Source organism: Nicotiana tomentosiformis, chromosome 1 (assembly GCF_000390325.3).
Source record: "Nicotiana tomentosiformis chromosome 1, ASM39032v3, whole genome shotgun sequence".
In the NCBI taxonomy this organism is placed as follows: Eukaryota; Viridiplantae; Streptophyta; class Magnoliopsida; order Solanales; family Solanaceae; genus Nicotiana; species Nicotiana tomentosiformis.
The window spans coordinates 35,924,641-35,938,505 of NC_090812.1; the positions used below are offsets into that span (position 1 = coordinate 35,924,641).

A 13,865-nucleotide genomic window follows, 5' to 3' on the forward strand; every position below is an offset into this window, starting at 1 on the left:
ATAGGAGAAAGAGATCTAGATATAGATCCAAAGAAGAACGAGAAGCTAAGAAAGACCATCGTAAGGCGACTAGATTTACCAAAAATAGGTCTAAGAGAGATCTAGCTGACATTAAGTGTTACAAGTGTGGTAAATTTGGCCATATAGCCCCGAATTGTAAGCTTCAAAAACTGAAAACCTTAGGACTAGACGATGAGTTACGTGATAAGGTTTATGGTTTGTTATATACTTCTGGATCAGAATCTGATTATTATTCTGAATCAGAATCCGAAGCTGAAATAGATTTAATTGATTTATCTGATGGTGATAAAACTGTTGATAATACTTGTACAACATGCAAAGGTAATACATGTACTTGTGATGATAATGAATTTTATAAATTGCAATCATAGTTTCAAGATTTGAACATGAAAACTGTTACATCTGATAATATAATAGAACTTTTAAAAGAAGTTACTGATGAAAAACTTCGTGAAAAAATTATTAATTTGGCTGCTAGTTCAAGTTCTAATTCTAGTTCTAGTTTTGCAAAACCTTTTGAAAAAGAATTTGAATATTCCCCGCCTTATTCTTTACTGGAGGTTAATAACCGTCTTTTAAATAAAAATGTAACTCTAGCAAGAGATTCTTCTTTCGATGATTTGAAGGTTGAAGTTGAAAACTTGAAACGAGAGATCAAATCTCTTAAACAGAATCAGATGATTTGTGATCATAGGATTACTCAGATTGAGAAAATTAATTCTCCAGCTGAGAAATCTAATGATAAAAACAAAGGTATTTTTGAAAATGATATTGAAGAAAAACCTATTAGTTTTAATCCTAAACATGATATGTTTTTAGGAATGATGCAAATTATTACTGCTCATAAATGGTATATTAAATGTACTATTCTCATTGATAATAATTTTTCTATTACAACATTGCCATGATTGATAGTGGAGCAGATGTTAGCTGCATTCAAGAAGGTTTAATACCTACGAAATATTTTCAAAAAACTACTCACATGGTTAGATCTGCATCCGGGCATGCTTTAGATATAAAGTATAAGCTTCCTAATACGGGTATTTGTCAGAATAAAGTCTGTATTCCTCACTTCTTTTTCTTGGTAAAAACCAGTTATACCCTCCTATTATACTTCGAACACCGTTTATTAACGTCATTTATCCTTTTACTAGCATAGACTCGAAAGGTTTTACTGCTACTTATAAGGATAAAGAAATAAGTTATACTTTTATTACAGATCCAGTAACTAGAGATATTAATGCTTTAATTGATATGAAGCAGAAACATGTTGATTCTTTGCAGTTAGAATTGTTTAGTATGAATATATTTGATACTTTGAATTCTACTAAAGTACAGGAAAAAATCAAATTGATTTCCGAGCAGATTGCTATTGATATTTGTGCTGAGCATCCTAGCGCTTTTTGGAATAGAAAAAAGCATATTGTCACTTTGCCTTATGAAGATAATTTCTCTAAAGATGATATTCCTACTAAATCTCGACCTTGTCAAATGAACTCAGAATTAGTAGAATTCTGCAAGCAAGAGATTGATAGCTTATTACAAAAGGGTTTGATAAAACACTCAAAGTCTCCTTGGTCTTACACAACTTTTTATGTTAATAATGCAGCTGAAAAGGAACGTGGTATTCTTAGATTAATCATTAATTATAAACCTTTGAATAAATATTTGAAGTGGATTAGGTATCCTATTCCCAATAAAAGAGATTTATTATCGAGATTATATGATGCCAATATATTTTCAAAATTCGATTTAAAATCTGGATATTAGCAGATTCAAATATTCAGAGAGCATACTTATATAACTGCTTTTAATGTTCCATTTGGGCAATATGAATGGAATGTTACGCCTTTTGGTTTGAAAAATGCCCATTCTGAATTCCTAAATATTATGAATGATATTTTCAACCCATATCTAGACTTTATCATTGTTTATATCGATGATATTTTGGTATTTTCCAAAACACTTGAAATGCATATTAAGCATTTAGATATTTTAAAAGAATTGTTATACAAAATGGTTTGGTTATCTCAAAACAAAAAATGAGTTTATTCCAAACTAACGTTCGATTTTTAGGACATTATATTTGTCAAGGAGATTACTCCTATTTAGAGATCGATCAATTTTGCTTCAAAATTTCCCGATGTTATTACTGATAGAACCCAGTTACAAAGATTTTTGGGAAGTTTAAATTATATATCGCCTTTTTATAAAGATTTGTCGCGTGATTTAGCCCCCTTATATGATAGGCTAAAAAAGGATTATAAAAACCCTTGGACTGATAGTCATACTGCTTTAGTTAAAAATATTAAGCAACGTGTTAGATCTTTACCTTGCTTGAACCTTACTAATCCTGCTTGGCAAAAGATTATCGAGACAAATGCGTCTAATATTGGTTACGGAGGGATTTTGAAACAGATAAATCCCAATAATAAACATGAATACCTAATTAGATTCTACTCTGGTAAATGGTCTGAAGCCCAGAGAAAATACGCTACTGTGGCACATGAAATGTTAACCATAGTAAAATGTGTTTTAAAATTTCAAGACGATTTATACAATCAAAAGTTTTTGATAAAAACTGACGCACAATCTGTTAAATATATGTTTAACAAAGACTTTAAACATGATGCCTCGAAAATGATATTTGCAAGATGGCAGGCTCAATTAGCCCCTTTTGATTTTGAAATACAATATAAAAAAGGAATTGATAATTCTCTGCCAGATTTCTTATCTCGTAAATATTTACAGGATGGAACCCCCCTGGGATAGGGGAAGAGGTAGAGGTTGGGAAAGATCATCCCCACAGTCCAGAGGAAGATCATCACCTTCAGGATCGTCATACGGATCCACATCAAACTCCCCAGTTATACAAATGGGAAGAAAAAGTTTAACCAATGAGAGGATATCTCTCAGAGAAGAAGCATCGATCGGACCATCCGTCCATCTGGAAGATATTCCAGAAGATAGTCTGTTATACGCACATTTGCAGGCATATTTGACTGCTCAAAAATAGAAAAATACTTCTGCTAAGCAAAGTGATACTTTTGCTTCCATTACAAAAGATGACAATGATGATATCAAGTCATATGAGAAAGTGTCTAAAAAAAAAATTATATTTCTTTTAGAAAATTCTGATATTCAGAGAAAAGAAGAGCCATGGAAGATATTCCAAAGGTATTTAATAAATGGATTATATTATCCGGGTGAGTCATATAAAACCCGCTCCTATTATGAAACAATACTAACCAGTACTGGCAGTGCAGATTTTCAGCACTTTTCTGGGTATAGCACAGATGAGAACGTTTATAACTTCTCGAAGATTATAATTAAACATATTATATCTGTTGAAGACTGGGTATATCCACAATGAAAGAAAGGCAGATAAGCCTTAACAAATCTAGAATGAATTTTACCTATTGGGATTATATCCAAGCATTTGATAAAATGTTATACTACAATAATGATCGACACAAACATACTTGGTTTATTAAAGTATGTGCAAAGATATTTGCAGAGGCTGTTCCTAATTGGTTTTTGAACTGGTGGTCATACCACGGTCCGACAGTAAAAATTTTACCAGATCCATTTCTTAGGTTATACAAAGAATGGATAAAAATTTTCCCTTTTATAAACAACTTATATCACACGGATCATATTTGTTACCCAGATAAAATTAACCAGATTTATTTCTTTCTGGAATTCTCTATTCCCTGGATTCACAAATGGACTCCAGAAGTCGGATTCACCGAAGAACAAGTCCCATGCTTATACAGGACTTTTTATAACAATTTTTGGGATAAACTGATGAAGAAGGATCCCAAAATAAAGACATTATATGGTCAAGAACTCTTGGATTCAATTGAAATAAAAATTCAAGAATATTCCAGTAAACCTCAAAAAGAGGTAATTGATGACAGCTCAGTGAGGCATATTGCCAGAAGGATTTCCTTTCAAGAAGGAGATAAAGCAGAAATGATTAACAACTACTTGGAAGAAGTCAAAAGAAATTTACTTCATTCCATTAATCAATATGAGAAGTCAGACACTTCTATGCAGAGTGAAACCAGCAATGATGATATCGCTGAAGATTCTCATCCCTTTGAATCAGAAAAAAATACTGTCTGATGAAGATTTGCAGTATGCGGAAGAATTCATCCGCAAAATGAAAGAAGCAGACAAGAGACCAGCACAGTGAAATAGCTGGACCCTACAAAAACAGTGAAGCCCCCGGACCCACAGCACCGTGAAGCCGCCGGACCCCACTTAAACAGTAGATACACTGTTCATCAACAGTAGATACACTGTTTCAACAGTAGAAACACTGTAACAGGGACCCACGGGACCCATTTTTTACTGTTCATAGATTCTTTTCTTTTCTATTTATACGTTTCATTCGTTCAGAAGAAAGGCAAGCGAAGTCAAGACCCTCTCTCTCTAAAACTTTCTCTCTCTCTCTCTCTCTCTAAAGTTGTAAGTAAGAGTTTATAGCTGGTAGCTTGTAATAGAAGAACAAAGTAAATAAAGAGTTTTCAGTTCTTCATCTTTAGGCCTTGCATCCTGGCCAAAAGGTACTGATTTCTTTCTTAATTAGTTTTTCTTCTAGTCTCTCCTCTCTGGCCGTGACGATGTCCGGCTAAGAGACTTCATATCTATGTTGAGTATCTAACTTCTCTCCTATATAAACCATGAAAGAGACGACATCTATTTAAATATAAATGAACTTTATATATAGAGTTTTGACTTGGTGTCAAGATGGTTGGTACAGTCTAATATAACACTGCTCTTCTTGGCTTTGCCTTAGTGGCTTCGTCTAGCCAGCCGTGAACCTCAGCCCGATAATGGAGTTAAAAAGGGCATCTTCTTTCACGGTTAGAACTGCTTGACACATGGGCTCAATAAAAGTATGTATTATATTACGACAGACCCCTTGCTTGAGTAAAGGTTATAACCTTCCATACAGTCATTAAATTATATATAATATTCAAGTATATTTCAATTCTTATATCCTTATTGATTGTGCGGATTACCGCCAATCTTTAAATATAAGGGTACTGAATTAGCTAGATTAAGAATTCTCAAATATGTTAAAATAGAAATCTTTAACTGGTGGAAACCTCGGTGAACATATAAAAGTCAGCAGAGGTGCGAAACAATTCCAGTTCCCGGTCAAACGTTGATTTCTGTTTTAGCTTAGTTGAGAAGGCCGTGCAGATTACCGCCCGCCACTTGATCCTGTTAAAATAGAAATCTTTAACTGGTAGAAACCTCGGTGGACATATAAAAGTCAGTAGAGGTGCGAAACAATTCCAGTTCCCGGTCAAACGGTGATTTCTGTTTTAGCTTAGTTGAGAAGGCCGTGCGGATTACCGCCCGCCACTTGAGTAAACGGTGATTGTCCCACCAACCACAAAGTTTGCCAGTAAAACCTGCAACAATTATTCTGCAAATATTTCTATCTGTATTTTTCACACTTTTACAGATAGTTGCATACATAAGCATTCTATGTACAAGAATAGTCAATTGTCTATCAGTTAATCCATCAAGATTTTATTCGTAAATTTCGAAACCACTGTAAGACATATTAGTCTGATTCCAATCACGTTCCTCTATTAAAACATTTTGAGGAGTTGGACGATTGTAATAATAAGTTTGCATTCTGGGTTTATCAGCATATCTGCTATCTGCAAACTTACTATTCTTTTTGGGGTAACTTCTGAGTTTATTAAACTCTCACAAAACATCCTTTTTATAGTCAAAAGTAGAATCTAATTTATCAGCAAAATTATTTGATAAATCAATGGGTTTGATATTCAAACCGGATAACTTTTTATCAAGAAGTTCTTCTAAATCATTAAAAGATTTAAATTTAAAATCCTGAATTTCAGGAGGTCTTTGAATATGAGTAAAGACAATTTGAGATTTTGATTTGCTTCCTGAAGTAGAGGCAATATCAGTTATTTTCTTGCTAGTACTCATTTCTTTTATCAAAACTGTTAAATCATCAAGTTTTTTATCAAGAAAACTAATATGTTCTCCTAAAACTTTAACATATAAGCTCAAATAATTATTTTGAGAAATTAATTTATTAATTTCTGCGATGCTGACTGCAGCAACATCTTCATCAATAAATTTTTGAAATGCAGTAAAAGTAATACCTGTATTATTAGGTAAAACAAAAGGTGCTTGAGGAGGGAAAATAGCTTTAGTAATATTGTCACTTCCGTCTTTATAAGATCTTTCTAAAACTTTTATAAAAAGTGATAAATATGTGGTTATAAACCAAGGAACAAAATACATAATTTGATTATTTAAAGCACAAGTTTCATAAAATTCTTGAGAAATATTGTTTAAATCCTCTTTACTATAAGTATCAAAAAACCAAGTTTTAAACCGGTTTCATTTATCACTGAAAAATTCCTTTTGAATATAACCTCTAGCTTGTGACCCTGGACTAAAATCAATTTGGTGTGGAATCATTTAAACATCATTTGGGTCAAAATCCATCTCGGACGCAGAAGGAATATACTTATCAGAAATATTATCATTATCCTGAACAATATTTGTCTTGGGGTTAATCTTCACCCTTTCAACTGGCTTATCACCTACTTTAGTAGAAATTGTGTGTAAAGATGCAGTACGATTTCTAGCTGGTCCATAGACTGGTTCAACAGGAGAAATATGTTGAATATCAGGCAACAGTCTACGATTGGTAAAGGAATGTCTATTATAATTAGAACTAATAGCAGGCAATAGTCTATTATTGGAAAATGACTGTCTACTATAAGTGGAACTATTATCATCAAACTGAATGCAAATCCTTCCATCCGAATTTTGAGTAATATGAGAATACTCAGTATTACTGACAGCATTAGTTATCGGATTGGGGGATATAACCGAATCCAAAGTCCATGTAATTGGAAAATTAATTTCTTCCCACTTAATAGGTCTCCTCGTGGTGACCTTAGACTTTGCAAAATTCGTTTTCACTAATATAGTCTGATCAGATGTATCATATAATTTACATCTAGGGTTTAACGTAGATAGCAATTTAAAGTAAATCCTATATGATAAACATATAAGTTCAGAACCAGGTGCATAATTATAACCATGCGTTTTCACATTTAATGTCAAAGCATTAAGTATATTAACATCAGATAGAGATAATTGCAGATTGGGTTGAGTATTAAAATATACTGGGTCGTAGGCAACAGTAGATTCAATAGAACCCATCAGAGACTGTCTAAAATTCAGATTTCTGGCGTCTCTGAGAGCAGCCAAAAACGTCTCTGGTAACCCTTTAAGGGTTAATGGCTTAAAAGCAATTTGAACCATACCAATATGTAGATAATTATGTTGGTTTCTATAAACATCTACATCATGCTTATTTAACAAACGAATAGTCTGTTCAGACGAATTTAAAGCTAAAGATTGCTCAGTTGTTTTAACAAGTTGTTTAGAAGAGAGTTTATCAAACCATCCATAATCATAGATTGTTCTAATCGGGACTTTAGGAATAGTCCATTTGTTTAACAAATCAAGGTTTTGAGGTATATCTACCTCTTCCAACCTAGTATTTTTCATACTAATTTCTCCTAAATCCATATTTCAGAAACATATCTATGTCGAATATTTCATATCTATCTTATATATAGTATATAAGATGTATATATAACTTATCGAATATATCTTATTATATATATATATATATATATATATATATATATATATATATTATACATTTAATATATATACTATACTATACTATACTATATATATATATATATATATATAGTATAGTATAGTATAGTATATATATTAAATGTATAATATATATATATATATATATATATATATATATATATATACTATATATACATATATACTATATATACATCTTATATCGATATACTATATATAAATCTTATATACTATATATATTCGATATTAAATATTAAATATTAAAATTTAGGTCACAATTCTATAATAAAATTTACAAAGCATTGTCTTAGATATTTTTTTAACATCCTTTTGTCTCTAATATCTATTTAATTTTTTTAAAATATATAAAAAATATGTTGGGCCCACTTAGCCCACGGGCCGGGACCGTTTAGCCCGGGACCAAACGGTCCCGGTTCCGATCCCTACAAAAAGCCCGTTTAGGCCCGGGCCCGTTTGGCCTGTTTAATTTGGGACCGGCCCGGGACTGTTTGGACCGGCCCACTTGGCCCGTTTAGGCCTGGGACCGGCCCACTTGTCAGCCTAATCTATATTATCAACTTTGAATAGTCAAATATTTCTATTCTGCGTTATCAAAAAAATAAAAAAAATATATATATATATATATATATATATATATATATATATATATATATATAAAGAGAGAGAACAATTTTCAAAAGAAAAACATGTTGCTTCTTAATCAGTTAGTTTTGTCTGTACAAACTTAATGTTTTTTTTTTAAAAAAAAGACAATGATTTCAAGATTCTCATAAAAATTGAAAAGTGAAAAAAAACAGAGTTACGGCATATAATCCCACACTAAAGATACTATAAGCTTTCTGACTATTTGTAAATAAGAAAGTTATTTTGAAGCAGAAATTAAGTGAGCAGTTTTCTCTATAATGCTTCACACCTACATATATGATCGAACTCCATTTTGCATCACAGTCTTTTAATCATGACTACTTTCCTTTTAATAAACCAATGGGGCAAAACAAGTAAAATAGGTTCAAGTCTATATATGTTGATATAAGTCAATTGAAAAGATATTACTAAAAGGAATAGCAGTTTACTACTGAAAATTCCTGATCTATCAAGGCATACGTTTGAGGCCAGGTCTACAAGATTTAATCAATGGTGTCTTTTTTATGATAACTTGGGTGAAGCCTTTAATTAGCTGATCGGTGAACAAGACTTGTGGCTATATAGTAAACTAAGAGAGGAGTTTAACTTAAATGAAACCTTTAATTTAGCTGATTTGTCCCTTTTTGTATGATATTCTTTATTGAGATAAAAAGGGCAGCCCGATACATTAAGCTCCCGCTATGTGCGGGGTCCGGGAAAGGGCCGGACAACAAGGGTCTATTCTTTATTGAGACGTCTCAAGATATTTGGTGTTATTTAATTACTAATTATATTCAGCATTTACAAGAACTGAAATATCATTTAACCAACGAGGCAACTTACCGCTGGGGTCTCTTTTGGGACAATTGTTTAGTATGGACTTGTGGCGGTTTGCCGTATTCTTATAGTTGGTTTGAAACTCTATATAAATGATAGTATGTCTTTTAACAAGTTGCATTTGCTATTAGACAAAGATGAGAAAGAGAGAGATGGAGAGAATATTGACACTCATTTCTTTGTTTCTTCTCTATGTTGCCCTGGCAGTTCAAGTGGTTTCTTTTTCCTTTGGGCATTCACTTTGCTCTTCACATGATTCCATTGCACTTCTACAGTTTAAGCATTCACTTGCCGTGGCGGACTATCCACTTTTAAATTATTATGACTTCTTTTGCCCATATTCTTATCCTAAGACGACGTCTTGGAATAGGAGTAGTATGGATTGTTGTAGGTGGGATGGAGTTACCTGTGATAGATTCACTGGTCATGTGATTGGTTTGGACTTGAGTTGTGGCAAACTTGAAGGAACTATCCATCCCAATAGTAGCCTTTTCCAGCTTCGTCATCTTCAAACGCTCGATCTTTCCCTTAACAACTTTTCGTTATCTCATATTCCACGGGGCATAGGTCAGTTGGTCAGTTTGATGCATCTCAACCTTTCTTATTGTATGTTCGAAGGAGGGATTCCATTAGAAATCTCACACCTGTCCAATTTGGTTTCGCTTGATCTTTCTTATCTCTTCTCTCTCCAGTTTAGCCAGGAAGGATTCAACATGCTCTTTCGAAACTTAACCAAATTAGAGGTACTTTCTCTTTCTTTTGTAAACATCTCATCCAAGATTCCCATGAATGTATCATCCTCTTCTTCTTTGAGATATCTAGATCTTGGAAAAACTGGCTTGCATGGCAACTTGCCAAAAAGCATTTTCCTTCTACCCAATTTGGAAACTCTCAGATTGTCAGGAAATTTTGATCTCACTGTTTCTTTCCCCAAGTTTAACTGGAGCAGTAGCCATACACTAACTGAGCTAGATCTCTCTCGCAATAATATTTCTGGAGGACTACCTGGTACACTTGGAAGTCTCAAAGCCTTAAAACTTATGAAGCTTCATTGGTGCAACCTCATCGGACCTATTCCCGAATCCATCAGGAACCTTTCACAAATTACTGAACTGGATCTTTCATACAACCATTTGGAGAGCAAAATTCCTGATGCTTTTTCCAACTTGCAAAAGCTTACATTCTTAGCACTGGATGGCAACGCCTTCTCTGGCCTGTTCCCATCTTCCCTTGTCAACTTGACAAAGCTTGAAGATTTGAGATTGAGTGACAATTCACTCAGTGGTCCACTTCCTTTAACTGCTAACGGGCTTCAAAATCTATATCGACTAGTTTTGTCTAATAACTCACTCAACGGCTCAATCCCGTCTTGGATGCTTAGTCTTCCTTCATTGACTGAGTTACATCTGGAGAGCAATCATCTCAGTGGACCACTTCCTGAGTTTAAGCCCAACTCTATAGAATGGCTTGATTTGTCTCAAAATCAACTCTGTGGTTCCATTCCTCAATCGCTTAGAAATCTTGTGAACCTAAGCGATCTTAATCTTGGACAAAATAAGTTGGTCGGGGAGGTTGGAGCAGAAATGTTTTCAAGCATGACAAACCTCCGATATCTTGATCTTTCATCAAATAATTTGAGTGGTGAGGTAGGAGCAGAAATGTTTTTCAGCGTGACAGACCTCATCCGTCTTGATCTTTCTCATAGTGGTTTATCATGGAGTAGCAGTAAGGACAACATCACCATTCTTGCACTTTCGTATGTAAGTTTAGGCTCTTGTCGTGTGAAAGATTTTCCAAATTTCTTCTTGAACTCGACGAGCTTAAAGTACTTGGATCTCTCGGAGAACGAAATTCACGGCCACTTCCCGAAATGGTTTGATGGTCTGAGTTCAATGAGATTCCTTAACCTCTCTCACAACTACCTTACAAGCTTAGACCATCTACCTTGGCAGACAATGACAGTTGTTGATCTTCAGTCAAACTCACTCACTGGACCTCTGCCGTCCTCCCTTTGCACATCAACTTACCTTTCATTTCTGGATTTGTCTTATAACAATCTGAGTGCTGAAATCCCCAATTGTTTGTTGACTTCTTTCTATCTGACGGTCCTAGACTTACGAGCAAACAACTTTTATGGTCCCATTCCAAACAAATTCTCGAACTTTTGTGGGCTAGTTCATATTAGTTTGAGCAAAAATCAGTTGGAAGGTCCAATTCCAAGATCGCTAGTCAACTGTGCATCCTTAAAAGTCCTTGATTTGGGATACAACAAAATCCACGATCCATTTCCCACTTGGCTGGAAACCTTGCAAGAGTTAGAGGTTCTCATATTGAAATCTAATAGATTTTATGGATCAATCGTTGCTATCCAAACAAAATCGCCATTTCCAAATCTGAGGATCTTTGACCTCTCTGGAAATTCTCTTACTGGCCCTTTACCTACCCGGCTTCTAAAAGGTTTCAAAGCTATGGTAAACATGGATACACACAAATCAAAATTGGAATATTTTGAGGAAGATATTGGTTATGTTAATCGCGCAAAGCATGCGGAAATTCTTGAGTATCGGAGTCCTCCTAGTGCTGGTGCTAGTGATGCAACATATGAGGAATCAGTGGATTTAGTGATGAAAAATCAAGAGACTAAATTCAGAAAGATCTTGAAGATATTCACAACAGTTGATTTATCAATGAACAAGTTCGAGGGAGAAATCCCAAAGTCCATTGGGAACTTGAATTCACTTCTGCTGCTGAATTTATCTCACAACAACCTCACTGGACATATTCCTGTTGAAATGAAGAAGATGAGCACACTTGAAGCTTTGGACCTTTCATTTAACCAGCTTACTGGAAAAATTCCAGAGGAATTGACAAGTCTAACATTTCTTGCGGTTTTAAATCTGTCGCACAACCATCTTGTTGGACCTATTCCTCATAGTAATCAGTTCAATACATTTCCAAATGATTCATATTTTGGAAACAGTGATTTGTGTGGGTTTCCATTGTCAACTGAATGTGGGCATCGTAAGAGTGCATCAGTACCAGGATTATTGGTTGAACAAGAAGAAGATGAGCCGAGTTTTCTTAGTGAAATGACTTGGAAATCTGTCTTAATTGGGTATGGTTGTGGCTTGATATTTGGATTTACCGTCCTGTATCTCATATACTGTTTTGAAAGGCCAAGATGGTTCGTAGACTTTTTTGCAACTATCACTCATGAACTGACATACAGAACAAAGAGGAGAGGTCAAAGACGTAGGAACTTTCACAGAAGAAGACACTAAAATCTATGAGGTAATATTTTATAGTCAGGTTACTGTTCCTAATTCATTCTTGTTCTTGTTTGCATAATCAAGTATACAAATGATGTTCTTATTCTAGTAGTAGGAATTCAATTTCATGAGAAAAAAGAAAAAGCGATTAGGAGGTAAAGAGGGTAATTTGCACTTGCCTTAATTGCAGAGCACTAGAATTCCGTAGATATTCAAAAAGTTAAAATTGTGTTATTTTTTCAGTCAAGAATCACAGGAAGTGTACACAATATCCGAAGACCGTAATGTAATTCATTGTTTATTATTGCTCTGCAGATGGCAACCAGAAAGTATCAAGAAGCAAGAGAGGCCATTAGTGGCTTTGGAAAATAGTGGTATTAGTATATTTCTGCAATATGTGCAAAAAGTAAGAGAATGCAGATCACTGTTAGTGTTTCTTAAGTAGTACTCCTATTGTATAAGCAACTTGTTATCCCGTTTGACTAAATTCTACGTTGGTGTGTTTCGTGCTTGCTTCCCTTTTAACCAATTCTATTTTTAACTCTCAAGTTTAAGTATCTTCTCGCGCCTAAAATTTGGCAGTCTTTTAGTAGTTCAGAAACGGAAGTTTTCCAAACAGCTAAATCACCTGTGTATACTATTTACGGAATAGGGCCATAAATGCCCCTAACATATTGAAAATGACTTAAAAGTATCTTTAGTTAACCTTTGGGAGCAGAAATACCCTCAACCTTTTTTTTGGGCTCAAATCTGCCCATGAGATTTAACAGACCAGTCATGGTCAAATTTACACTTTAAATTTTCACGTGGCACGTGTATTAAACAATAAACAAAATTAAAATCCATGTTTAAATAAAGCTACCCGACCCGACCCATTGACCCATAATACATATAACCCATTTAACTAAAACCTAAAAACGAGCGGTAAGTCAGGTTAAACACACACCCCCATTCCTTCTTCCTCATTTTTGCTTCTTTAATTATGTAATTTTTCTTCTTCCTCTTTTTTCTTCCAATTATTTTATCATAATCTCCCGTTATCTTTGTATAAAAATTTGTTCTTTTGTGATAGAATATCCAAAATATTTGTTTCCTCTCAAAGCTCAACCAATTGAGTAGATGTAGTTGCGGACAGGTTACGAGTCAATTTACAGCCAAAACTCCTATTAATTTATGGAGTAAGTAATATTTTTTGCCGAGAAACGTGTAAGTTTGTTTTTTAATGTTTCGAATGATTTGAAATTTTATTTTGATAAGGTTGCCTCTTGTGGCTATTGGGTATCTTTTTAAAGATGGATTATTGTTTAATACACGTGGCACACTTATAACGTGCCACGCAAAAAGTTAAAGAGTAAATTTGACCATGATTGGTCTATTAAATCTCATGGGTAG

General features: G+C 34.1%; 1 protein-coding gene across 1 annotated transcript; it reads left to right on the forward strand.

The window, feature by feature from the left end:
- The first annotated feature begins 9,232 nt into the window (after nucleotides 1-9,232).
- On the forward strand, nucleotides 9,233-12,978 carry LOC104117369 (receptor-like protein 9DC3). Its single transcript, XM_009628414.4, has 2 exons — nucleotides 9,233-12,495; nucleotides 12,789-12,978. Exon 1 carries the CDS (start codon nucleotides 9,342-9,344, stop codon nucleotides 12,483-12,485), a length of 3,144 nt encoding a protein of 1,047 aa, XP_009626709.1. The 5' UTR covers nucleotides 9,233-9,341; the 3' UTR covers nucleotides 12,486-12,495; nucleotides 12,789-12,978.
- The last annotated feature ends 887 nt before the right edge of the window (nucleotides 12,979-13,865 follow it).

Excerpts from the sequence above, each read along its gene's own strand:
- LOC104117369 (XM_009628414.4), top strand. The coding sequence starts at position 9,342 with ATGAGAAAGAGAGAGATGGAGAGAATATTGACACTCATTTCTTTGTTT.